General features: G+C 43.4%; 2 protein-coding genes across 5 annotated transcripts in view; both read left to right on the forward strand.

The window, feature by feature from the left end:
• LOC144953546 (uncharacterized) overlaps nucleotides 1–26,128 on the forward strand; it is a 253,823-nt gene that overhangs the window by 180,624 nt on the left and 47,071 nt on the right. The window contains exon 2 of one of the 3 annotated variants that reach the window (XR_013640826.1): nucleotides 1,478–4,673. The exons of the other annotated variants lie outside the window; for them this stretch is intronic. The gene's annotated coding sequence lies outside the window, so the exon portion shown is untranslated. Of the gene's footprint in view, nucleotides 1–1,477; nucleotides 4,674–26,128 lie in introns of those variants that run through there. 3 annotated transcript variants of the gene reach the window in all.
• LOC144953539 (uncharacterized) lies at nucleotides 9,081–23,705 on the forward strand. 2 transcript variants are annotated; one of them, XM_078884085.1, is made up of 3 exons: nucleotides 9,081–9,133; nucleotides 10,124–10,211; nucleotides 16,087–23,705. In XM_078884085.1, exon 3 carries the CDS (start codon nucleotides 16,121–16,123, stop codon nucleotides 18,488–18,490), a length of 2,370 nt encoding a protein of 789 aa, XP_078740211.1. In that variant the 5' UTR covers nucleotides 9,081–9,133; nucleotides 10,124–10,211; nucleotides 16,087–16,120; the 3' UTR covers nucleotides 18,491–23,705. The 2 variants fall into 2 exon arrangements, with proteins under 2 accessions (XP_078740211.1, XP_078740212.1); XM_078884086.1 differs by having other exon boundaries at nucleotides 16,111–23,705.

A 26,128-nucleotide genomic window follows, 5' to 3' on the forward strand; every position in this document is an offset into this window, starting at 1 on the left:
AACCACAATACTTGCAGTCAAATGCAAACAAAAAACAATACTCTGATAATTTAGGCATTGTCTTTGAAACTGATTGGTCCACACCAGAGACAGCTTTCTTTAGAGACTAGTCTCATATGGTGTTCGACCAGATGACTCGTCATCTGGTCGAATAGATTTATACAATTTTTTGTCTAGGAATATTTTTTGTATACGATGTCTCCCTGTTTATTTCTATTTTACCAAACGCCATCACTTAGATCAGTCTTAAGTTTAGAATGTTGCGCTTTTAGCTTTCGCGCGGCAATTAACAAGAACGTAACCGCCACGATATGTAAATTTTGCTTTATTTTATGTCTATTGATGCAGCAAAGGTGTACGGATTTTCAACAGAAGCAAGATCTCTGCATTCTTGATTTAATTAAGGCCTATTGTACAATAAAGAGGCTTGGGGCTGTGGGTTGTAATTTGTTTTCAAATCTATGCCTCTTCACACCTCTTAAATTGCGACAGCCTTTGCTAAATTTCGATTTAAAGCTTTCGTGACTGCAGGGATTCATCTTCTTGGTTCTTTCGGTAAAGTCACGTAGAAGGGAAATAATACATATTTTTATTATTTTATTATTTCCCTTCTACGTGACTTTACCGAAAGAACCAAGAAGATAAAGTCATGTAGAAGGGAAATTTTTTTATTTTTTTATTATTTTATTATTTCCCTTCTATGCGACTTTACCGAAAAAACCAAGAAGATAAAGTCACGTAGAAGGGAAATAATAAATATTTTTATTATTTTATTATTTCCCTTCTACATGACTTTACCGAAAGAACCAAGAAGGTAAAGTCACGTAGAAGGGAAATAAAAAATAATTTTATTATTTTATTATTTTCCTTCTACGCGACTTTACCGAAAGAACCAATAAGATAAAGTCTTTGCTATGTTAGCTGAATTTTGCTTTTATAAATATTCCTTTTGCAGCCGAAATTGTGTTCTTGGTGTTTTGGGTTAACATTTATTCTTAAGATAATAGGCCTTTTACAGGCATTTACAGGCCATTTGCCCTCTCATTGTGTGCCTTCACAGCCCGTGTGATGAATTGGGGAATATCTTGAATATATGAATAAATCTAGACGTGTAAGTCATGTGTGACTGTATATATTCATTCATCTTGAGTCTCGATACTAATGTAGATGGTTCTTCTTGGTTCTTTCGGTAAAGTCACGTAGAAGGGAAGTAATAAAATAATAAAACATAATAAAACAATTCTCACGACGTTTCGGCCACGACGCAAGCAGCCGTCCTCAGGTGAAAACCAGGTCTGTCGAGGCAACAGCGTCTGAATGAAACAGCACACGTGCTTGGAGCATATATATAAGCTGGGTTGGAAAGAACCAAGAAGATGAATCTCTGCAGTCCCGAATAGCTTTAAATTGAAATGTAGATGGTGTGGATATGTTTTTCTGTCTGCACCTGACGCTTCCTCTGACGTTTCTTCTACAGAATTGGTCTGATGGAGCACAGTCACTCGGCGCAGCTCGGTACAAAAATACAACAATGGGACCAGTATGCAAACAGCACGGATTGTCCTGGAAATTTGACACGGCACCAGAGAACTCCAACAGGAGAGAAACCCTTCAAGTGCACCGTGTGTGAGAAGGCATTTCTAGATTCATCACATCTTATCTTAAAGTTCATTTTATCTTAAAGTACACCAGAGAACACACACGGGAGATCAACTCCTCAAGTGCACTCCGTGTGGGAAGACGTTTCCACAGTTACCACAGCTTCAAAGACACCAGAGAACACACAGGCATCAGAAGACCTCCAAGGAGCGTAGTCTGAAATCGACTTGTGAAAGTGCTGCAATGAGCCCATCCCTCCTGAAAAAAGAACCAGAATTTAATTCCAGCTTGGACGCAATGAAATGTATCAAGGTGGATTTTGAAGAGGTGAAATGTGAAGAAGTGATGGTGAAGAGCGAAGAAGCGATGGTAAAATGTGAAGATGAAGATTCAACTCCAAAATTGGACCTTCACATCGATGGAGGCAACGTGAAGCAGGAGGAGAATTCTGACTGTGAGGCAGAGCGAGGCAACTCCCAGGAGTTGGTGGAAGTGGAGGTGTGGTTGGACTTCTTAGACAATACAAAGTCAAATGGAGACCCGGTAGATGTGTAAGCTTGAGACAATGAAGCTCCAATAAATGCACTTTTGTCACAGGCCTTTAATTAAAATAACGTGAAGTTGCACACTCAATTCCTAGGTTCAACCTGCAGAGTAAGAGCAGCCAGTATTTGCAGACCTGTGGGTTGGGTAGATCTCTAACCAGGAGCCAGAGCCAATAAGCTCCGAAGCATTCTCATGTTATGCTATGTTATAATAATTTTTGCATTTATATGGTGCTTGCTTAATCGCCTCAGCAACTCAGTTTTGTATCATCTCATCACAAACACTCGAAGAACATGTTGTATATATGCCTTTTCCATAAAATTATATTGAGTGATTTTTTCTATTGTTTTGTAATAATTTTGATCGGGATGTAGTGCTGGGGCACGGAATGGGTGAGTCTCCCCCCCTGCCTCCAGCCTTGCCACGCAAAAGACAGCTGGAGGATAATTACTCATAAGCCTGTTTGGGAAGTCATAAAATGTAATAAAAAATGGCAAACCCAGGGGGGGGGGGGCTAATGAGATTATGCGGGAAATCCCCAGTTGACTTCAAGAGAAGGCCGCCATAAAGGAAAACCCCCACAAAACAAAAGACGAAAACAGCAGGGGTCATGAACCTCCCTTGGACAGCGAAATTCACCCAAGGGCAGTTAATCATTACGAGTTAACTGGGGTTTTTAAAAATACAACAGTAAGGTTTGAAGCTTAGCTATATCTTAAGCCTCAGGATATCAAAATATAACTTGAGAATAAGAAGCACGGATCCCTGGCAATACAGACTGGGAACAAATATTAATTAAACCCTCGTAATATCCTTGGTAACAACTATGGTATACCACAAATCTTGGTTAAGCATGAACCAAGTAATTATGAAAGTACTAGCGGTAAGTACCTGGCGTTGCTCGGGCGAAAAAGGAAGATACACACATGGACTTACACACATACATTGACCCACACACGTAGAAACACATCAACTTAGACGCACACACACACATATATGGTTATATCCAGGAAAGGATCGTTAGCAGGCCAGCCTAAATGTTTCTAACTGGCGAAGATGTTCCATTAGGGGGGTGCATGTTTCGCAAGCGTAGAGAAGGGAGGGAATTACCGTGGCCGAGAAGACCTGGAGCTTCATGCGGAGCGAAAGACCAGGTAGCTTCCACACAGCATTACGCAACTGATGAAAAGATAATGCCGCTCCACTGATTTGGAGTGAGACCTCTGCTGTTAAACCGGAGCTGGTCATGAGCACACTGGGCAGGTATTGAAATCTCGGCAATCTCTCCACAACTGCCGCATCACCAATTGTGAGTTGTGGGGGTGGATTGTTCGATGGTACAAAATACGCAGGCAGGTGCTTAGTTTTGGTGGGGCTAATGGTAAGGCCCCACCTCTTAGTGGCAAGCTCCAGGTTCAGCCGCAGTGAGCAGCAATCACCAGAGCATCGGCATACATAACATGGTTGAGCAATAGGGAGGCATCCCTTGACGGCACCCGGGCATCGATCAACCTCCCATTGTATCTGTACCATATGGTAATTCCTCGGGAACAGCCATTGAAGTCTTCACGAACTACGTGGTAAAAAGATATGTTAAATAATGTGGAGCCAGAGGACATTCCTGTCACACCCCAAGGTGTAGAGGGAATGGCTCTGACTGACGGCCACGTAGTTTGACGCGGGGCCGCTCACCAACATGAAGGTCCTTAAGGATCGTGAGCAAAGTTTGAGGGACTCCGAAAGCATGAAGAACAACCCAGAGGCCAGGCCTACTGATGGTATCATAGGCCTTGAGCAGGTCAATAAAGCACATTCATTCACTCACATACACACATGGACCTACAGACACGCAAAGAAATGGACTTACATTGACTGACATGGAGCCATGCACACAAAGCGACTAACAGACGGCCATGGACTGACACACAGACATATCGACTCACACGCATAGACATGCACTTTAGATACACACACATGGAGTTACAAACATATATCGACATACACACATACAGTGACTCACACACATCGACTCACACACAGACATACGTGGACTCACAAACATTGATGTAAACACACATGTACTTACACACACTTATCGACTAAGACACACACACATGGACTTACACACACTTACAAAGACTGACACACACATTTCCCTACACACCCATAGACATATGGACTGTGACACACAGACATCTACTTTAGATACACACACATGGATTAACACACACACACATCGACTGACACATAGACACACAAACGCACATTGACTTACACACTCAGATGGAGCCATGCACACACATCGACTCACACACACGCATTGACTTACACACATACACATCGAGTGAAACACACACGTATGGACTTACACACACATGTGGACTAAAACACACACAGCGACAGATACGCACACAAATGGACTGACACACACACACACACAAACAATTGTACGTACACACACACGGGGCGTTATCCGTTTCAAAAAGACAGACACACATGGACTTACACACAGACATGGACCCACACACGTAGAAACCCATCGACTTACACAAACACAAATGGACTCACACACACAGACATCGACTTTAGGCACACGCATGTAGTTTCTGCACACGAACATTATAATAGTAATCGAGTATTAAGCAACTTATTAGTTTAATAATAGTAAAGAATGAAGACGAAGTTGTTATGTGTACACAAACATTATCATTGTAATATTTGTAAATGTATTTGTTTAATAATAGAAAGCAATAAACCTGAGTTCTTAGCGAAAGATTGAATAAAATAGTACTTTACATTGGCGTAGTAATGCCTCGTCCCGTGCAGAGCCGGCGGCCTCGCCAGATTGGCAAGCCAGAGGAGGTGAGATATTGCCAGGCTGCGGGCTGGGCCACTACCCTCGCCCCCCCCACCATCCCCCCGCCCTCGCCAGAATAATACTATGTAAGCGCTTAAATAACATTAAATTAATATCTAAGGACTTTATATCAGTAACTGCACGCATTGGGGGTGGCGGGGGGAAGAGGACATCACACTGTGAAGAGAAATCGACAGCGTGATGTGTATATCTATTCCTTGTTAAACGCGTAAAATAAAATGTCCCCGTGAGCTCGAGTGAACGCGCACCGCTTGACAGGGTCCACCCCCCCCCCAACGAAATTAGCGTCACTTGGTACGGTCGATGTGGCGCAATAAGTAAATAATTAATCATAGAAACGGCACAAATGTGTTAATTAAACTACTTTAAAGTTTACGGATTGGAAAACGGAATAGCCTATTCCCACCGCGGGGCTTAGGGCGTGCCGCCTGTCAAATTTTTTTCTACTTTCAGCCCACCGTCCGAGAGCCAAATCCCCCGCAAGCGCGAGCACGCGAGGACTTTTATATATGAGATTAGACTTAGGGTCATTCGGAAGAGAATGCGAAATGTCAATCACACACGACCAAGATAATATGTATTCCACGGGATCAGAGCCTCGCCAAACGCCTTTGTCTTCCAGTAGCTAACACAGTACATGGTCAGTTTAACACGTAGTCTTTCGCGACCAATATTAGTCAAATGTGTCGTAACCCTCCACCACCCGACACTGACAAACAGTAAAAAAAATATGTCGCGTTTTTTGCCAAGACAAATAGTTCACTACTTTAGCCCACCACCGGTGTGTTGAGTGATTCAACATCATTTAAAATTTTTAGTACAACATTTCGCTGGTAATTACATCCAGCATCATCGGGCAATTTGCCAGAATGGTGAGGCCCTCCACTCGCTCCCGGTCTTAAATGGAGCAACAGGGTGACGTCATCTTTTAGCTCAATCTGGTGCAGTGATTCGAGACAGGGAGGGTATTGTAATTATATAATTGACTAGCTTAACTACCTGGCTTCGCCCGGGACTTGGATTCACTACGCCTGGCCGCCTTTGTCTCCCCAGTGGCGATGTTCACACACCATACCAGTTACTCGTTTGAGGCTGAGTCGACCTAGGGGAGGCCCAGGACCGGTTCAAATTATCGTCACCGGTAGTGGCCGTGAGCGGGAATCAAACTCTGATCGCCAGGTTCGTAGCGCAGCGCGCTAACCACTACACTACAATGCGTTACGCTTCCACATGCGCGGGTCACATGACAGATTTGATGTCACAGCTCACCGTGGAAAAAATATATGCTCCCTCCCCCCCAAAAAAAGTGTGTACAGTCTGGAAAGTACCCACATGGCAAGTTTGTTGCATATCGGGAAGTACGCTAAACATTTTGAACAGACACACATAATCACAACTTTGCCTTTTATGTGTAATGGGTTCCGGAGACACTTGTAGACGTAACTTCTTTATTACGATACCACACTCCAACAGTCCTCTGTTACAACCTAGGGACACAGCCTAGGGACACAGCCTACTCTGGCTACGCTCTCGGGTCCTCCGGCTACAATTACCCTAGGGGAGGCTACCTGACCCGACCCAGCCAAGGTGCGGGTCTCGACTCTGGCTTCCTCGGAACTCGCCCTTACAAGGACGTAGAGCCAGAAGTCCCAGAGTCCCACCACTGCCCGCACAGCGTGCCGGTCCTTACAAGGACAAGCGGGGCGAGGGGGTCCAGAGTCCTAAGCTGGCTGGTCTTGGGTCTTGAGCTGTGACTGGTCCCGATCGACTGGGGAGGTCCCCTTTAATGTTCTTTTGCCCATCGAGGGGTGGCGTTGCGTGGGATCATAGATCCCCCGCAGCCCCCCCCCCCCCTCTTGGCGGTACGGGGCACCCTTGCAGATGGATCTCGTCTACCACTGCCGGTAAGTTTGGCCCATTTACGGCACTACATACGTATAAGGAGATTGGTAATCATTCAATTGTTAATTGCTAGTTGTTTCCCCTATAAGGAATGGGAATTGTAATATATACTTTTTAAAAGAATATGCTTCCAGGCCGCACTAAGCCTGTAGCTGTTAGAGCGATCAAAGTTACTTGTATTTCGCTCAATTTCAATGGATTATCTAATTAGTCTTGGCCAGTAATAATTAGTTTTACACAACACTTCAACGTTATCAAAATAAATTGAGTGTCTTTGACAAGTATGCTCTGCCACTGCCGACAGTTGTGTTTGAGATTATTTAATAAGACTAAAAGAACACCAAAGAAAGTACTGTCTGTGAAAAGGCATTTGCACGGTCATCAGTTCTTCAGATCCACCAGAGAACAAACACGGGAGAAACCCTTAATGTGCAGTGTGTGTGGGAAGGCATTTTCAGGTTCACCTGCTCTTGAAAATCACCAGAGAACACAGGCATCAGAAGATTCCCAAGGAGCAGAGTCTAAAATCGGCTTGTGAAAGTCAAAAGTGCTGCAAGGCGCCCATCCTTAATAATAAGAACTACAAGAAAATCCCAGCTTGGACACTTTAAAATGTATCAAGGTGAAATTTAAAGAGGCGAAGGTGAAATGTGAAGATGCGGCAGTGAAGACCGAAGAATTGACGGTACAATATGAAGATGAAGATTCAACTCCAAAATCGGACCTTCACATTGATGGGGGCAACGTGTAGCAGGAGGAGAATTCTGACTGATGCAGAGCGAGGCAACTCCCAGAAGTTTGTGGAAGTGGAGGTGTGGCTGGACTTCTTAGGCAATACAAAGTCAAATGGAGACCCCGGTAGATGTGTAAGCTTGAGACAATGAAGCTCCAATAGATTCACCTTTGTCACAGGTCTTTTATGAAATAATGAGAAGTTGAACACTCAATTCCTAGGTTTATCCTGCAGAGTAAGAGCAGCCAGTATTTGTGGACCTATGGGTTGGATAGATCTCTAACCAGGAGTAAGAGCCAATAAGCTCCCAAGCATTCACTATATTATGATAATATTTGCATTCATTTGGAGCTTAATTGCCCATAATTAGATCGCGTTAATTTCAATGTTTGGTGAAACCTTCCACTTCGCGATTTGTTCTCCAACACACCGGTGTGCTGTACTAGTGTAGTGTAATAACGCCGACTGTTATCCAGCAACGGCAACTGCGGTGGACAAATAGTACACACGCCAGTGAGCATATACACGGGTTAGTCGGCAGGGCAGAAAAACTGGGGCAAGGGTCACGGAAGACTCCATCTAGAAGCTCCTGGAACCTGCTAGTGGGTTCGAGAAGGGAGGCGCAGCCAGGGCGGAGTCAGGCCGCACTGGGTAGCATAAAAGCAGCTGAGAGTGGGAGCTCATGGCTGTCAGTTTTGGGAGTGGGCTCATCTTGTCGTGGCTGTCATCTTCGCCGCCTTCGTCAATGCCATCTTCGCTAGATATTGCACGGCCGGATAGTTGTTGGCTGTCTCGGTCAGCGCCATTGGTGTTACACGGTCAGGGTTGTGTTTATGCTAGGTTTGACGACTAGAGAGAGCACATTTATATTTACGCGATCTAACCCAAAAAAAATCTTATAGATGATATTGGTCGCGAAAGCCTACGCATTAAACTTGCTTAATTGCCTCAGCAATTCGGAGTTTTGTATCATATCTCATCACAAACACTCGAAGAACACCCCTAAGTGGCAGCTGCCTCTGTGTGGCATAAGGTGGCCCAGCACCAGTCTGCATGTGGGCATGAGTCTGTCAGTCAGGGGCGATAATTGATGTGTAATTTCAGTTGTGCAATTTCTGGATAATATTTTGGAATTTCCCAAATTTCGACAATGACACCAACATGCAAAGACCTATGTTTTTTGAATGACACAATAGTATGTTTTACATCCACTCTTTAAGCAGACGGTGCATATTTTGGTTTATGTTACTGGAGTAGCCAGGGGTGTCTGTCGGATTTGAACCTTGAACCTCTGCAATAAATAGAGAATGCTCTACCACTTGGCTTCCCTCAATCTGAGTGTAGGCATGCCAGCCAGTGTTTCTAACCAGCGCAGATGTTCCATTTAGAGGGGGTCCACGTTTCACATGCCAAGAGAACGGAGGGCATGACTGTTGCCGAGACGACCCAAAGCTTCATGCAGAGCGACAGGCCAGGTAGTTTCCACACAGCATTGCAGAGCTGATGAAAAGATAATGCCGCCCGACTGATTCGGACCACCCACACACTGTCCACATACGCAGGGTAGACGTATAGTGTACACACAATGTATATACAGCGTACACACAGTCTGCACATACACTGTATACACAAACACACTACCAAAAACAATTACTGTCATTCGCCAATACGTGGTGGTGATGTCACCATGGCGCTTGCGCCAGGCTATGTGCACGTTAAGGCCAGGTCAAGTGTCGAACTCCCGCCGGCAGGAAGTCACAGGGCAGACTCAGGTGCCATGGTTCAACTGAGATGACTGGCCGATGCACCACCTGTGCCCCCTACTGTGCCAACAGTGTACACACACATTGTGTGCGCGCGCGCGCGCACAGTGTGTGTGTACACAGTTTGTATACAGAGGCCGTCCATAAATGACGTCACGCGATTTTGGACGATTTTGACCCCCCCCCTTCGTCACACGACGTCACAAAAAGTCAGACCCCCCCCCTCAAATATGACGTCACAAAGCTCTGCCCACCCTCCCCCCAAAAAACATGCTTCAAATCGCTTTAAACTATTATCATTGTAGTGCGTATTTAATGTGGCGCTACACTCTGATGTTGTAATAGAAAACATTTATTAAAAAGTCTATTTAATTAAGCCGAACGTGTTGTCTATATTTATTTAAGTTGCGCATTTTGATGTGACGTCACATTTATCACACCCCCCCCCATCGTCACAAATCGTCACAAATGTCTGACCGTCCCCTCCCCAGTTGCGTGACGTCATTTATGGACGGCCCCACACACTGTTCACACAGTTTGTACACACAATGTTCACGTTGTTGAGCTCACGCACCCAAAGTGTAAATGTTCAATAGAGGGATCAATGGAATAGGGATCTTAATGAACTTAAACTCTAACCCCGCTCTCTGGCGTCACCACTGCATTACCTCATCGGCGTGATGGGGAGGTGTACTCCGCTAGTGACGTCATGTCACCTCGTGCTGCCGCGTGACGTCACGAGACACCAGGAAGCTGCCGATCATCGCGCGCGCGCTCACTGAGATCCGAGGTGAGAAGTTCACATCGTGGTTGTTGTTGTCGTGGTGGTTGTTGTTGTTTACCCAGGTAGAGCCTCGCTCCTCTCGTAGGGATATCAATTGAGTAGCAGCGAGGATGGAATCGATGTCCAGGTTGGAACATTACAACGCAGGGCCTACCCATGCGGGGCCTTGCCTCCTGCCCTCGCCTGATTGCATTTGCTTGAATTCTCTGCTTAAATTTAATTTGTCTTCATCTGGCTCACTACTTTGAAACTTTGTTTCTTTTCAATATTTGTACAGTTTTTTTTAATCTTACCAGGTCAAGCCCACTTCAGCTGCTATACCGCACTTGTTTTCAGAAGCGACCTGCCCACAACAAAGTGTAGCTATACTACACTTTGTGTAGCTATACTAACTTTATAGCAGTGTGTACTGGCTGTAGTCATAGCTATACTATATAGCAGTGTGTACTGGCTGTAATAGTAGATATACAAACTCCATATCAGTGTGTACTGGCTGTAGTAGTAGCTATACTATATAGCAGTGTGTACTGGCTGTAGTCGTAGCTATTCTAACTTGATAGCAGTGTGTACTGGCTGTAGTAGTAGCTATACTAACTCTATAATAGTAATATTTGGTTCTTTCGTTGAGTCATGTAGATAGAAAAATAATAATACAAATAATGTGAATAATAACGTGAATAAAAATAATAAAAATAACCATTAATGTTATTAATAACTAAGAATAAGTATAGACTGCCAGTACACTCGCTCAGCTGAATAACCATTGCTACAGTCTACATTATAGACTGCCAGTACACTCACCAAACTTAATAAGCAGGCTACAGCCTACATTATAGACTGCCAGTACACTCACCCAGCTTAATAACCATTGCTACAATCCACATTATAGACTGCCAGTACACTCACCAAACTTAATTAGCAGGCTACAGACTACATTATAGAGTGCCAGTACACTCACCGAGGTTAGGAACCAGGCTACAGTCTACATTATCGACTGCCAGTACGCTCACCAAGGTTAAGAATGATGCTAGTCTACATTATAGACTGCCAGTACACTCACCCAGCTTAATAACCATTGCTACAGTCTACATTATAGACTGCCAGTACACTCACCGAGGTTAAAAACCAGGCTACATTATAGACTGCCAGTACACTCAACCAACTTAATAACCATTGCTATAGTCTAATTTTGATTTTAAGCTTTTGTGACTGCAGGAATCCATACTCTTTGGTTCTTTCGGTAAATTCACGTTGGTAGAAAAAATAATAGATCACGACGTTTCGATCACAACTCAAGCAACTGTTATCAGGTGTGAAACAAACAGCAGGACGACTGCTGACGTTGGAGAAAGAGCTGCTGCAACAAGAGTTTATATAGGATTTTGGTGGGCCCAACCCAAGGATAAGTGGGCGGAGCTAGAGAAGGAATTTGTACATAAATGTAAATGTGAGAGATTAGCATGTCAATGTGAGACGGCCCAGCCACCGGGGGTGTGCCAATGAGAAGATTAGCATGTCATTGTCAGAGAGCCCGGCAACAGGAAACAAAAAACCCTTAAGAGCAAGAGGTACACATGGTGAGAGAGAGACACAGAGAGAGAGAGAGAGACAGAGTCGGAAATAACAGCTCACATAGGCAGGTAGGATGGAAACATCACAGTCAGTTAAGACTTTACTTGGTTAATAATGCCCTTCCAATGATTGCTCAGTTTGTACCCATCTTCTCAGTTGAAATTGTGTCTGTTTATATATCTGGATGGCTTCATGAACAAATCTTTGATGATGGCCGGTGGGTTTGCAGAGTACCTTCGTCTTGGAAAAATCTATTTTGTGTGAGCCCACAGCGTTAAAACAATGATCAGCAATGGCAGAGGTATTGATCCTACCGTGTTTCAGATCTGCCTTGTGTTCGCGAACACGGTCCGAGACATGTCGTTTCGTTTCCCCAGTGTAACTGCTGCCGCAGCCACAACTTAGTTTGTAGACACGAGGGTATTGCATGTCAGGAATCACATCCTTCACAGATGGGATCAAATCACGGATTTTGTGTACTGTTTTGAAACAAACCTCGATCTTGTGTTGGTTTAAGATTTTTGGAAATATTTTTGGTAACCCCTGCTATGTATGGCAAAGTGATGGTTTTGATTGGATCCTAAGATGGTTGTCTCCCCATGGCTGGGGAGACAGCTTTGCGGATTGTACTGTCAGAATATCCATTCATCCTGAGGGCTTGGTGTACGTGCTCCAGCTCACTGGCTAGGTGGCGCTGGTCGGAGATGCAACGGGCCGGGCCCTATGGTGTAGTGTTTTGATGAGGGAATTCTTCTGGGCTGGACGGTGGTGGGAGTCAGGCTTTAGATAGGCATCCATGCGGATGGCTTTCCTGTAGACAGTGTCCCAACGAGCCACCAGGTCTCTTCTCGATCACAACATCCAGGAATGGTAGCTTGCCATCATTTTCCACTTCCATGGTGAATTTGATAGATGGGTGTTTGGAATTGATGTGGTTGAGCGTTAATATGGATACTACTACGGCCAGTACACACTGCTATAGAGTTGGTATAGCTACTATACTTTTTAGCAGCGTGTACTGGCTGTAGTAGTAGCTAGACTAACTCTATAGCAGTGTGTACTGGCTGTATTAGTAGCTATACTAACTCTATAGCAGTGTGTACTGGCTGTATTAGTAGCTATACTAACTCTAAAGCAGGGTGTCCTGGCTGTAGTAGTAAGGGAGAACCTATTGGGGTACCCTCATTTAGTTTGTAGAATGTACCATTCCAGGTGAAGTAAGTGTTGGTAAGGCAGTGCCTTACCAAAGTTGGTACATCTGGATTCAGTCACTGTTGGACCAAGTCTTCAATGATTGCAATGGTGTCAGGTACAGGTACCTTGGTGAACAGGGAGTCTACATCGAAACTGGCAAGCAAATCATCGGGAGACAGTGAGATGTCCTTGATTAGTGAAACCAAGTGAGCTGAGTTAAATACAGCTGAGGTGGTCGTGCCCGTGAAAGGAAGCAGGGTTTCAGACAGAAATCGGGCCAGTTTGTGGGTGGGTGAGTTAATGGTGAAGACGATACTTTGTGGATTTTTGTAAGGCCATCAAATCTGGGTGGTCTAGCAGCCGAAGGTTTTAGAGAGAGCTGCTTGGTCGGTTTGATTAGAGAAGTCGGATTAGTGATGATATTGTTGGTTTTCGTGGCTAGGCAGTTGGTGGGATCTCTTGATTTTGGTATAGCTGCCATCATTAAGAAGGTCCTGAATTTTGTTGTTGTACGTGGTTTTTTCCAGGATGACAGTGGCATTGCCTTTGTCGGCTGAGAGGATAACAATGTCACCTCTCTTTTTTAATTAAGCGAGTTCAAAACGCTCGTCCTTGCTGATGTTGCTAATGGGTTTCTTAGCGTCTTTGAGGATAGCAGCGATTTCAAATCTTGCAACGTCTGCCGGGATGTGTCCCAAACCTTTGAGGGCTATGTCGACCTGGGCAATGATATCACACACTGGGATGTGTTTAGGGGAGACTGTGAAATTCAACCCTTTAGCTAGTACCGATTTTAGGCTGTCGGAAATTGGGCTGTTACTCTGATTGATACAAATCTTGTTAACATCTGACTTTTTAATGTGTGGCTTGGGCTTCATTTTGACAGGAGATTGAATTTAGCAATCAAGTTAACTTTACATTTAGTTTGCATTGAAGTAGCTGAAGAAACTGTCATGTTATCTACATGGTCCCAATCAGATGTGGACATTGTATCTGTTAATGCTAAGTGTGATTGTAAGAGAGTCTTGTCTAAATTATCAAGTTAAAATCGGAGCAATCTTATTCTCTCTGAGATTAGAGCTAGGCTGTCCCTAAACATAGTCTACAATATAGACTGCCAGTACACTTAACTCCGATTAAGAACCAGGCCTACATTAGTGTTTCTTTTTATTTTTACAATTTCGATTTTAATTAACTTCTTTTTTTATTTTTTTTCTATCTACGTGACTGTACCGAAAGAACCAAGAATATAGTACTTAACAGTGCCGTGGTAAGGCCTAGTCCCATGCAGGGGCCCCGGCCTCGCGCATGCGCAGATGTGTGCTTTGGCGCACGCTCAGCGTAGTAATATAATCATTAATAGTACTAAATTGTTATACCATGGGACCTCCTTCGCCTTTTGGCGTCCTCTGGTCTAACACTGTTTGAGACTAGGCTCGAAAGAAAGCTGTCTCTGGTGTAGACCAATCAGTTTCAAGGACAATGCATATAGTATCCGTGATTTTTTTTAGCATTTTGACTGCAAATATTGTGGTTAATGCAGACATGAATCCTTGTAAAATGGTTTCAGTTTTGTTGCAAGAAAAAAAGGGGAACAACCCTATTATTATATTTTGTTACTGGCAAAGGAGGTCTAATGATGTAGATGCTTACCCTGAGCCCTCATTACTTTGATAGTGCATTGTCTTTGAGCTGTACGCCTTTTGGCGTCATCTGGTCTTCCAATTGAGATGAGGCTCTAAAGAAAGCTATCTCTGGTGTGGACCAATCAGTTTCAAGGGCAATGCATATATTATCAGTGTTTTTTGTTTGCATTTTGACTGCAAGTATTGTGGTTAATGCAGACATGACTCCTTGTAAAAAGGTTTCGGTTTTGTTGCCAGAAAAAAGGGGAACAACCCTATTATTATGACAATGCATATACTATCAGAGCATGTTTTTTTTGCATTTTAACCACAAATATATATCGTGTTTATGCAGAAATGATTCCTTGAAAAAGGTTTAAGTTTGGTGTTTGAACATCTTAACACCCGTTTTGTTGCCAGAAAAAAATGGGAAAACCTATTTTTATACTAAATTGTTAATTTAACTACTTTAAAGTTCACGGACGCAAAATACGATTAGCGCTGGCTCACCACGGGGCTTATTGCATGGTACCCGGGTACTTTTTTTAAACAAAACTCCACGGTTCGTGAGTCAAATCCGTCACAAGTTTCGTATACAGACAGACGGACAGAAAAACAAACAAAAACTGATTTGTATAGGTAAGATGTAATGATCCATGTGAAATGTATGTGTATTTAAGAGTTTATCTTTGTGGGGAGCTGTGGCGCAGTTATTTCACTGCATTATGAATTCAACAATTAGTTTGACTATCGCCGACAGCAAACACGATTGATAAGTGAAAGCTGAACTTATTGTGGTCCTCTGCTATGTTGATTGAGCTTAAATTAATTACATGGTGAAGTGAGGAAGCATTAATACTGAGCAGATCAAGGTGGCCAGGCATGGTTCTGAACACCACCACCTTTTTACAATGCCAGTGTGTGACAGTGTCAAGTTTGTATTTGCAGTAAAGTATATTAACTATTGAACGTGGAGGTTAAATCAAAACAATAGCTTATTTTAGTTTTCCTCTGAAACTTTTTGTAAAAATGGAAACAGTCAGGAAATCAACACAGCATATATGCTGCTGAAGTTGGATCTGTTCATCCAAGCATTCAAGCAAATTTGAGCCAGGCTTCACACCCCAAGTTGTGATTGAACATTAATTTATGCATTCCTGCGTAATACAAATAGTATTATTTTCAACAGCCTTTGCTATGTTAGCTGAATTTTACTTTAATAAATATTGCTTTTGTAGCCAGGCAGCCAAAATTGTGTGTTTGGTGTTTTGGGTTAATATTTATTTTGAAGATACTAGGGCCTCCAGGCATATTTATAACCATTTGCCCTCTCATTGTGTGCCTTAACAGCCCGTGTGATGGATTGGGGAATATCTTGAATATATGAATAAATATAGACGTGTAAGTCATGTGTGACTATGTATATATATATTTATTCCTCTGTGCCTCGATACTGACGTAGATGGTGTGGATATTTTTTCTGTCTGCAGCTGACGCTTTTGACGCTTCATCAGATTTGGTGTGATGGAGCAAAGGCACTCAGCGCAGCCCGGTACAAAAAGACAATGGGACCAGGATGCAAACAGCATGGATTGTACTGGAAGTGTGACACGGCACCAGAAAACTCAAACAGGAGAGAAACCCTTCAAGTGCACTGTGTGTGAGAAGGCATTTACAGTGTCATCATATCTTAAAAAACACCAGAGAACGCACACAAGAGAGAAACTCTTCAAGTGCACTGTGTGTGAGAAGGCATTTACAGAGTCATCATATCTTATAATACACCAGAGAACACACACAGGAGAGAAACCCTTCAGGTGCACTGTGTGTGGGAAGGCGTTTTCACGGTCATCAATTCTGCACAAGCACCAGAAAAAACATACAGGAGATGGACCCTTCAAGTGCACTGTGTGTGAGAAGGCATTTGCATGGTCATCAGTTCTTGAAAAACACCGGAGAACACACACTGGAGAGAAACCCTTCAGTTGTAGTGTGTGTGGGAAGGCATTTTCAGATTCATCTGTTCTTAAAAAACACCAGAGAACACACACTGGAGAGAAACCCTTCATATGTAGTGTGTGTGGGAAGACATTTTCAGATTCATCTGTTCTTAAAAAACACCAGAGAACACACACAGGAGAGAAACCCTTCAGGTGTAATGTGTGTGGGAAGGACTTTTCACATTCATTCGCCCTTAAAACACACCAGAGAACACACACGGGAGAGAAACCTTTCAAGTGCACTGTCTGTGAGAAGGCATTTGCAGAGTCATCAGTTCTTCAGATCCACCAGAGAACACACACAGGAGAGAAACCCTTCAAGTGCAGTGTGTGTGAGAAGGCATTTGCACAGTCATCAAATCTTAGAAAACACCATAGAACACACACAGGAGAGAAACATTTCAAGTGCACTGTGTGTGAGAAGGCATTTTCAGATTCATCTGCTCTTAAAAGACATCAGAAAATACACACAGGAGAGACACCTTTCAAGAGCAGTGTGTGTGGGAAGGAATTTTCAAGTTCATCTGATCTTAAGATCCACCAGAGAACACACACGGGAGAGAAACATTTCAAGTGCAGTTTGTGTGAGAAGACATTTTCAAGTTCATTTTGTTTTAAAAAACACCAGAGAACACACACAGGAGAGAAACCCTTCAGGTGCACTCTGTGTGGGAAGCTCTTTGCAGATTCATCACATCTTAAAAAACACCAGAGAACGCACACAGGAGAGAAACCCTTCAAGTGCACTGTCTGTGAGAAGGCATTTGCATGGTCATCAGATCTTCAGATCCACCAGAGAACACACACAGGAGAGAAACCCTTCAAGTGCACTGTCTGTGAGAAGGCATTTGCATGGTCATCAGGTCTTCAGATTCACCAGAGAACGCACACAGGAGAGAAACCCTTCAAGTGCACTGTCTGTGAAAAAGCATTTGCATGGTCATCAGGTTTTCAGATCCACCAGAGAACACACACGGGAGAAAACCGTTTTAAGTCCAGTTTGTGTGGGAAGGTATTTTCAGGTTCATCTCATCTTAAACGGCACCAGAGAACACACACAGGAGAGAAACCCTTCAAGTGCACTGTGTGCGGAAAGGCGTTCACACGGTCATCATATCTTCAAAGGCACCAGAGAACACACACAGGAGAGAAACCCTTCAAGTGCAGTGTGTGTGGGAAGGCATTTTTAGATGAATCACATCTTAAAATACACCAGGGAACACACACAGGAGATAAACCCTTCAAGTGCACTCTGTGCGGGAAGCCCTTTGCAGATTCATCACATCTTAAAAAACACCAGAGAACGCACATGGGAGAGAAACCCTTCAAGTGCACTGTCTGTAAGAAGGCATTTGCATGGTCATCACGTCTTCAGATCCACCAGAGAACACACACAGGAGAGAAACCCTTCAAGTGCACTGTCTGTGAGAAGGCATTTGCACAGTCATCAGTTCTTCATCGACACCAGAAAACACACAGGCATCAGAAGATCCCCAAGGAGTGTAGTCTGAAATCGACTTGTGAAAGTCAAAGTGCTGCAATGAGCCCATCCCTCCTGAAAAAAGAACCAGAAGTACATTCCAGCTTGGAGACGATGAAATGTATCAAGGTGAAATGTGAAGAGGCGATAGTGAAGAGCGAAGAAGTGAAGGTAAAATGTGAAAATGTGGTGGTGAAGAGCGAAGATGTGAAGGTAAAATGTGAAGATGAAGATTCAACTCCAAAATCGGACCTTCACATCGATGGAGGCAACGTGAAGCAGGAGGAGAATTCTGACTGTGAGGCAGAGCGAGGAACCTCCCAGGAATTTGTGGAAGTGGAGGTGTGGGTGGACTTCTTAGACAAAACCAAAGTCAAATGGAGACCCGGTAGATGTGTAAACTTGAGACAATGAAGCCCCAGTAGATTCACCTTTGTCACAGGCCTTTAATGAAAGAATGTGAAGTTGAACACTCAATTCTTAGGTTAAACCTGCAGAGTAAGAGGGGGCAGTATTTGCAGACCTGTGGGTTGGGTATACAGTGATCCCTCGTTCATCGCGGTTAATGGGGACCGGAACCCCTCGCGATAGGTGAAAATCCGCGAAGTAGGATTGGCCCCCTAGGAATTTCCGTATATGTGTGTGTGGGTACCAGAATGTTTAAAATACGTATATTTATACTTTATATATATACTTTTTTTATTTAAATCTATTTAATTATAAAACCTTAATATTATACATTCACTCTCTCTCTCATACGATACGTATTATGGTGTTCTACACTCACCAATGACAGTAGTATCTTGAGACTTGACTCCAGTAATGACGACGACGACAATGACAACGATGGTGCGCAGCCAACCAGCTCACGGGATACATCCACCCGTGCTCTCATTCGTCGATCTCGCGCCGGGAACCAATCATGTGCCTTGTCTGAGTGCCCGTGGGTATGTACAAAGCCTCTGAGAGAGTTTCTCTCTTTGTCTGGCATCCTGGGAAACCGTTTCTCTCGCGCATCACGATGAAACAACGCTGCTTTCTGCAATACGGCTGCCGATATGGCGGTATTTTTGAATTATTTTTTCGATGAATATTTTTGAAAAATCCGCGATGCACTGAGGCCGCGAAACTTGAACCGCGAAGTGGCGAGGGATTACTGTATCTATATCAATTTATAACATTTTTGACATGCGTTTTTCTGGATTTTGTTGTTATTCTGTCTCTCCAAATTAACCTACCATTAAAATTATAGACTGATAATTTCTTTGTCAGTGGGCAAACGTACAAAATCAGCAGGGGATCAAATACTTTTTTCCCTCACTGTGAATAATATTTTTTTTTTACTTCCAACCCGTGATGAGAGGACGGAATACATGGTGACAGCAAGCACACCCTTGCACAATAGGTCACGACTTCACGACTTCAAAGGCCACAGCGCCCCTTTTTGACAGAGACTGCAAGTCTGATGCAAAAAATGTTAAACACTTCCAACCCGTGATGGAATTGTGGGGAACGCTGCCCAAAACGAATACACACAAACAGGGATACAATTGTGTTAAAAGCTTTCTTTTCATCACATAATCTTTCCGGCGAATGTATTAAAGCCCTTAGCCAATTGATGCACATTTGTTAGACAAGCAAGCACACTACCTCACACCATTGTTCCAAGGCATTACGTTAATTGCACAATCTAAAAAATGAATTAATTGAGGTCTACCTTTTGTTGTATACTAAACCCTTCTTCCAAACTTGATATTTTTATATATTATCTTTTTACTTGATATATAATGAATGAAAACACCCCAAAGCGCAGCAAACTGCAAAACACCAGGTGTTGTTAAGTGATGAACTGGAGGAGGGCTGGGATGACAGAATTTGCAACCTTGCCTCAAGGAAAGATAAATCCAGGGTGAGTGGTCAAACGAAGTGGGTCAGCTCAAGGTTGTGTACACAGGGGAGGGAGCTGATTAACAACCCTGCACGGCTGAACGTGAGGGGGCCTTTGACCTGAAATTAAGAATAACACTCCCAGAGCAGAAGGTTGGATGGCCACAGTGAGACGAATAAGAGCGTTGTATATCTCAAGGATGCAGACTCAGCTGAATAACAAGGCTGCGGGGGTCACCAGAAGTTCGCGTTTGCCTAGTTAAGACGAAAAGCTCAATTATTCTGTATTGCTATTAAAGTAACGTTAAAGTCAGAATTTAACAACAGGGTAGGCTAAAGTTATTGATATTCACACCCACTCCAATTAAACCAGGCCACAAGTTACGCCTACTGAACCATCACCATCATTAAGTCAATATGAAATGTTATTTCCATACTTTAATATACAACTCGACCCAAAGCATATGACAATCAGAACCTTCCTAAGTCAAAATTGAATCGCACCCTGACAGGAGCGAATAGTCGATATAAGGTTGAAGAGGGAAGGAAATTAAGAGCACGGCGAACTGCAAACGTAAGCAAAAAGCCGGGAACAACACACCAACCCAGCGACCCACCAGCCCAGCAACAGCGAGTCGGGCTTCGACAGGCCATAAAAGTAGAAATAATAACTCCCGGGGTCAGGGGACATCAGAAGAAGCAAGCAGACAAAAACCAGAACTGACTCCAAGGTTCAACCGCCCTCACCTACAAGGAGTGACGGAAATTAATGAGGCCTTGAGTTAACGGCGTCAGCTGGACAGCAACAACAACGGCGAGCAGAGACAGAGTGAGGCAAAGACTGCAGGCTATGAAATGCAACTTCATGTCAGTAAAGCCCTGACCAACAAGTTAAGTTAAAGACATCACAATACATAATATCGTACATAACATCAATGTTAACGCTATTCACCGTAAACTATATTCCGCTTATATAACCATGCAGACACCAAGGAATACGAATTCCTAGGATCAAGAAATTTACCCCTTAACCTAAGATATCGGAAATAAATTAATAATAATAAGCCTATGCATGAAAAGACAAAAGTAAAACTTATGAAAAGCCAGGATAGCGGGATAAATCACCACCAGGTCGGAATAAAATACATAATAAAAGAGCGATGTTAAACCCAGGGTCGGAGAGAAAGGGAGATCCCGGCCGTCTTTGTATCCCCGCAGCGCGGGATGGGAGTGTGTATGTGCTCGGGGAGGCACCTCCACTTGGGTCAAGCACCACGATGGGAAACGACACACCTTAGGTTACATACAGAATCATAACTGGGAAATGGTAATGGACAAATGTTAATTTAAAACTTTTTAACCATGTCTGTGTGCGTCTGTGAGGGTCGGAGGGAGTGTGCCCCTCCCTCCAGGTCGTGCAACACGGACAGAGGCGCCTGTGAGACGATTTGTAACGTCTGTGTTTTGGTTCATGAAGAAGGCCAGACAAGAGATAATATTGCACCCAGACAGAGAGACGATTTCGAGGCAATTTGTAACATCTGATTGTTTGCTCATGGATTTTATGGAGGGAGTATGACAACGGAATATACCGTGGGTGATGCACACAAGGACACGTGGGTGATGCACACAAGGACACGGACGTACGGACACACACATGGACACACCTACCTACGGACAGATCCTGACACAGCAAAAATCGAAAGAAACCCCGCCTTGTGGGCAGGACCCAAAGGGATTTTTCGGCATAAAAGAAAGGACCCTGAGCATTGGAAACCAGTCCGACCAGGAGGGTCAACTCATCAGCCGAGTTCGACCAGTGGGTCGGCTCAGGAGCTCGACCGGGAGGGTCGGCTCAGGAGTTCGACCAGTGGGTCGGCTCGACTCATCTTCAGCTCGACCGGGAGGGTCGACTCAGGAGCGAGCTGCGACCAGCGGGTCGGCTCGACTTTTCAGCTCGTCTGAGACTCAGCCGAGTTCGATCGGCTCACCGGAGCCGGCTCTCGGGGCTCGACTCAAGCGGCTCCCCATCTCCTCTGCAGGCGGGCAAGACCCGCTTGACAGCTCAACTCGGCCTGCGTGGGTCAACCTCTGCCGAGTCGGAGGTCTCTGCTGCAGCTGACAATCGCGGTTTGGCGACGAGGCGACGACCCAACACTGCACGCTGCGAGCGAGCTGTGGGCGCCACCTACCGACCGGGTTCCGAACTACGACAGCATATCAACAGGCATCCAACCAATTCACCACGGTGACAGAGGAGCGACTGATACGTATGACGCGCACCGCCCCCTCACCACACGACCACCAGGCGTCTGTTTGACATAAAGAACCGACTCCGAACATTGACTATTCAAGACCACTCTTACCACTCAAACACACTCGAACCCATAAGCCATCCGTGGCTGTGAAGAAAACACTCGAGACCGAGTGATGGCCATCCGTCGTTTATAAGAGTATTCGTAATTTTATCTTTAATATTTAGTGGGCTGTACTCTTAATCGCATAAATTCCCAACAGATCCATCAATACGAATTGATTCTTGGCACCTCCTTCCGCCGAGCCACGCTCACGTGGGGAGTGGTGGCCGTGATCCAGATCCTTATCAGGTGATCTGGTCCCCAATTAGTAAACTTGATAAGATAACGATCTTCGGAAAAGGAGCACCGTCGCAGGCCCTTACTCCGAGCCATTCTGTTGTCAGATAACCTGCCGATGTATCTGTTGAGATTGGTGCCTTTAAGAATAATAACTGTTTTTGATTGTTTTTTTTTATCGCCGTATAATCTTTCAAGTATCTTTCAGTCATAATCGCACGTACTCGCATCCTATCAATAAGGAGTACGGTACTGCGTGAATAATATTGAGTAATCATTCATTAACGTTAAGGTTTTTCTTAGCATAGTATTTGCATGTTTTAACGACTCTCTCACTAACAACCATCGCGTTATGCGGGATCCATGTGCCGTTGTCAAGTGAAATCAGACAATCATTGATGATACTGTATTGATGCCGTGTTGACGTTCCGGGATTGAGAGTTCGCATACTATATCATAGTTGAGGTTGAATTAGTAATAAATTGATTAATACAGAAGTGGTTGTGTGATTCTTTCCTGAAGTCTATGCATAAGATCTGCTTCTGCGTTGAGATCTGAACTTGGTGACCTTAATAAACACACATACATACTCAGTAAATGTTAAAGCGATAACGGGGTGAACCGGGGACCTAAAAATATAAGCGAGAATGAGACGAACCTAGACAACGATGCCGAGTTAATCTAAGTTAATCTTGCATACTTACACCACACCTGCATAACTGCATACGATTAATTGCCTTATTCCGATCGATAACCCACCCTCGTCACCGAGGCGGGGTCTGGTTATCATAACGACTTGCATTATCATAATTACACCCACTCGCATAATTACTACGATTACCTCTCGAATTGGCATAATTAAATGTGCATAATTACATAAATTAACATAGTTCCGGATAATTACACATTTGGCCAAATTTCATTTGATTATTATTATTTTCACTGAATATTCATAACCCACATATACGACATAATAATTTCACCCACGCACGCATACAACACATCAAAATTTTGATACCCAACATATACAACACTTTGCTTAGGCACATGTTTCTTTATTACTGTTCGTATGAATATTGTCATATTAATTTCCTGTCGCTGTGTATGATCACCTTACTCTGAAGAATGAGCCAATTGTTCTGTTACCCAGTTTGACAAACATAACTATTGAGGGTTAAATGTACGGTTCAATGAGGACATCTCCAGGAGTACTGTGTTGGCATTCCTTGCATAAGAGTTTGCATATTAGAATGTTACATGTTTTTTAGAGATTAAAGCTGCTTAACACAGAAGAGTCTGAGTGGTGCCTTCCTAAGTCCATGCATAATAATATTCATTATAAGAACTGTATCCTGCGGAGAGATCTGAATTTTGAGACCTGATATAACACACTAAGACATAATCAGTCAAAGTTAAAGTGAGAATCATTGTATTATCCTGATTGATAATTCACTGGTAAACACTTTTTCTGGCATAAGGTATTCCAACGGTCTTAAGGTAATTTTGGGGTGCTGATTCCAAATCTGGCATATCAAATATTGCATTTTCAATAAAATCTGCAGAAGAAAAATATTAAATAAATGTGGATATCTACATAAATTTATTATAAACACACTATCCTAAAAATACAGCACCATATTTTAACACTAAAGCAGTCACTGACTCGCAACAACTTGCAATCATAAGTGACAGAGTTGATTTCGGGTAAAATCAATGAAAATGGGGTATGCCAATAGCATAAAATGAGATGTGATAGAGCAAATCTGAGATCAGATTTGGAATCGGCACCCTGAAATTAGTCTAGAACAGCTGCAAAAGTCCAGGCCAGAAAAAAGTTTTTTTTGTTGACCAGTGATAATACAACCCTAGACAACGAAGCATAAGCTAATGATCATTATTGAATTCATTAGCATAATTACATACACTTGCATAACTGAATACAATTACACCTACCTAATTAGCATACACGCAACATTTTCATGATTAAATAAATTAGCATAATTTCGGGAACATTACAGTTTTTAAAAAATTTCATTTTATTTTTTACATTTTTATAATTTTTCAGACCGAATATATACAACAGGTGGAAAATAAATTTCGATTTAAAGCTTTCGTGACTGCAGGGATTCATCTTCTTGGTTTTTTCGGTAAAGTCACGTAGAAGGGAAGTAATACAATAATAAAAATAAAACAAAATAATTCTCACGACGTTTCGGCTACAACGCAAGCAGCCGTCTTCAGGTGAAGAATGAGACACTGCCAAGCTAGGAGCTTATATATAAGCTGGGTTGGAGGTGGAAGAAGAGCGCCTTAACAAAAGAATGTGCATATCAAGAGGAATTTAGCATATTCATGGAAAATGCGTAGGAGGTGGTCGGTGGGGGTTTCAAAGTCATATTATGCCCATGCATTATGCAGGATCAGCAGCACCAAAGGGAGAGTGCAGGGGGTAGCATTAACAAAGGGAGGGAATGTTAATAGTATGTAGAAGCAATGGAACATGTGAATGGGAGAGCGGTGGAAGGAGACCCGCAGCGGAGCAAATAATGCATTCCCTGTGGAGAACACAAGATACACAGTTAATGTCAGTGAGTGGACTGCGGTCTGAAAGTCACCGTAAACATGAACAACAATCAGTTAAGATCCGAAATGGTTTATTACGTCCTTCCAATGATTGCTGAGCCAGAATCCATCTTCTCGGTTGAAATTGTCTCTGTGTTTGTATATGTGGAGAGAGACTGACAAAGCAGCCGAGAGCGCCGTGTGCTCAACACACACGCTGACCCAGCGCCCCTGCTGGGGACCTGAGGTATTTTCGTTCCAAGGAACGCAGCACCTCAGAAGCCAAAAGAAGACAACTGTCATTCGCCACGAAGTGGCGGTGACATCACCACGACGCTTGTTCCAGACTATGTTTTCAGTTTCATTTATTAGGTACTAGCGGTAAGTACCCGGCGTTGCCCGGGTGAAAAATATCTTTAAAAACTTCTCTTAAAAATTTCGATTTAAAGCTTTCATGACTGCAGGGATTCATCTTCTTGGTTCTTTCGGTAAAGTCACGTATAAGGGAATTCTCACGACGTTTCAGCCACAACGCAAGCAGCCGTCTTCAGGTGAAGAACAGGACTGTCGGAAAGACAGCGTCTGAATGAACACCACCAGGCTTGGCAGCGTATATTTAAGCTGGGTTGGAGGGGGAAGAGCGCCTTGACAAAGGGATTTGCATATCAAGAGGAATTTAGCATATTTATGGAAATGCAGGCATGGAATTAGTCACTACTTGTGGAATGAGTTACAGCAGCAGAGGTTAGAGTAAATGCGATTGGTATTACCTTAGAGTCGCGGCATCTCTTCAGAAAGGTGAGAGACTCGATTAGCTGAGCCTTCTTATCACGGAGTTTGTTGTCTCTTAAAAACCTTACATATACACACACAGATACTAAGGTATTGTGAAAGCCCGGTGGGCCGTTTGTACATTTCTCCACCAACAAAATTAGAAGAAGCTTGCAAAAGTCCAAAATGTTGTAGAAATTGTGGGGTAAATAGTTGATGTTAAAGGTTTCCGAAAATT

Source organism: Lampetra fluviatilis, chromosome 78, assembly GCF_964198595.1.
Source record: "Lampetra fluviatilis chromosome 78, kcLamFluv1.1, whole genome shotgun sequence".
Lineage (NCBI taxonomy): Eukaryota > Metazoa > Chordata > Hyperoartia > Petromyzontiformes > Petromyzontidae > Lampetra > Lampetra fluviatilis.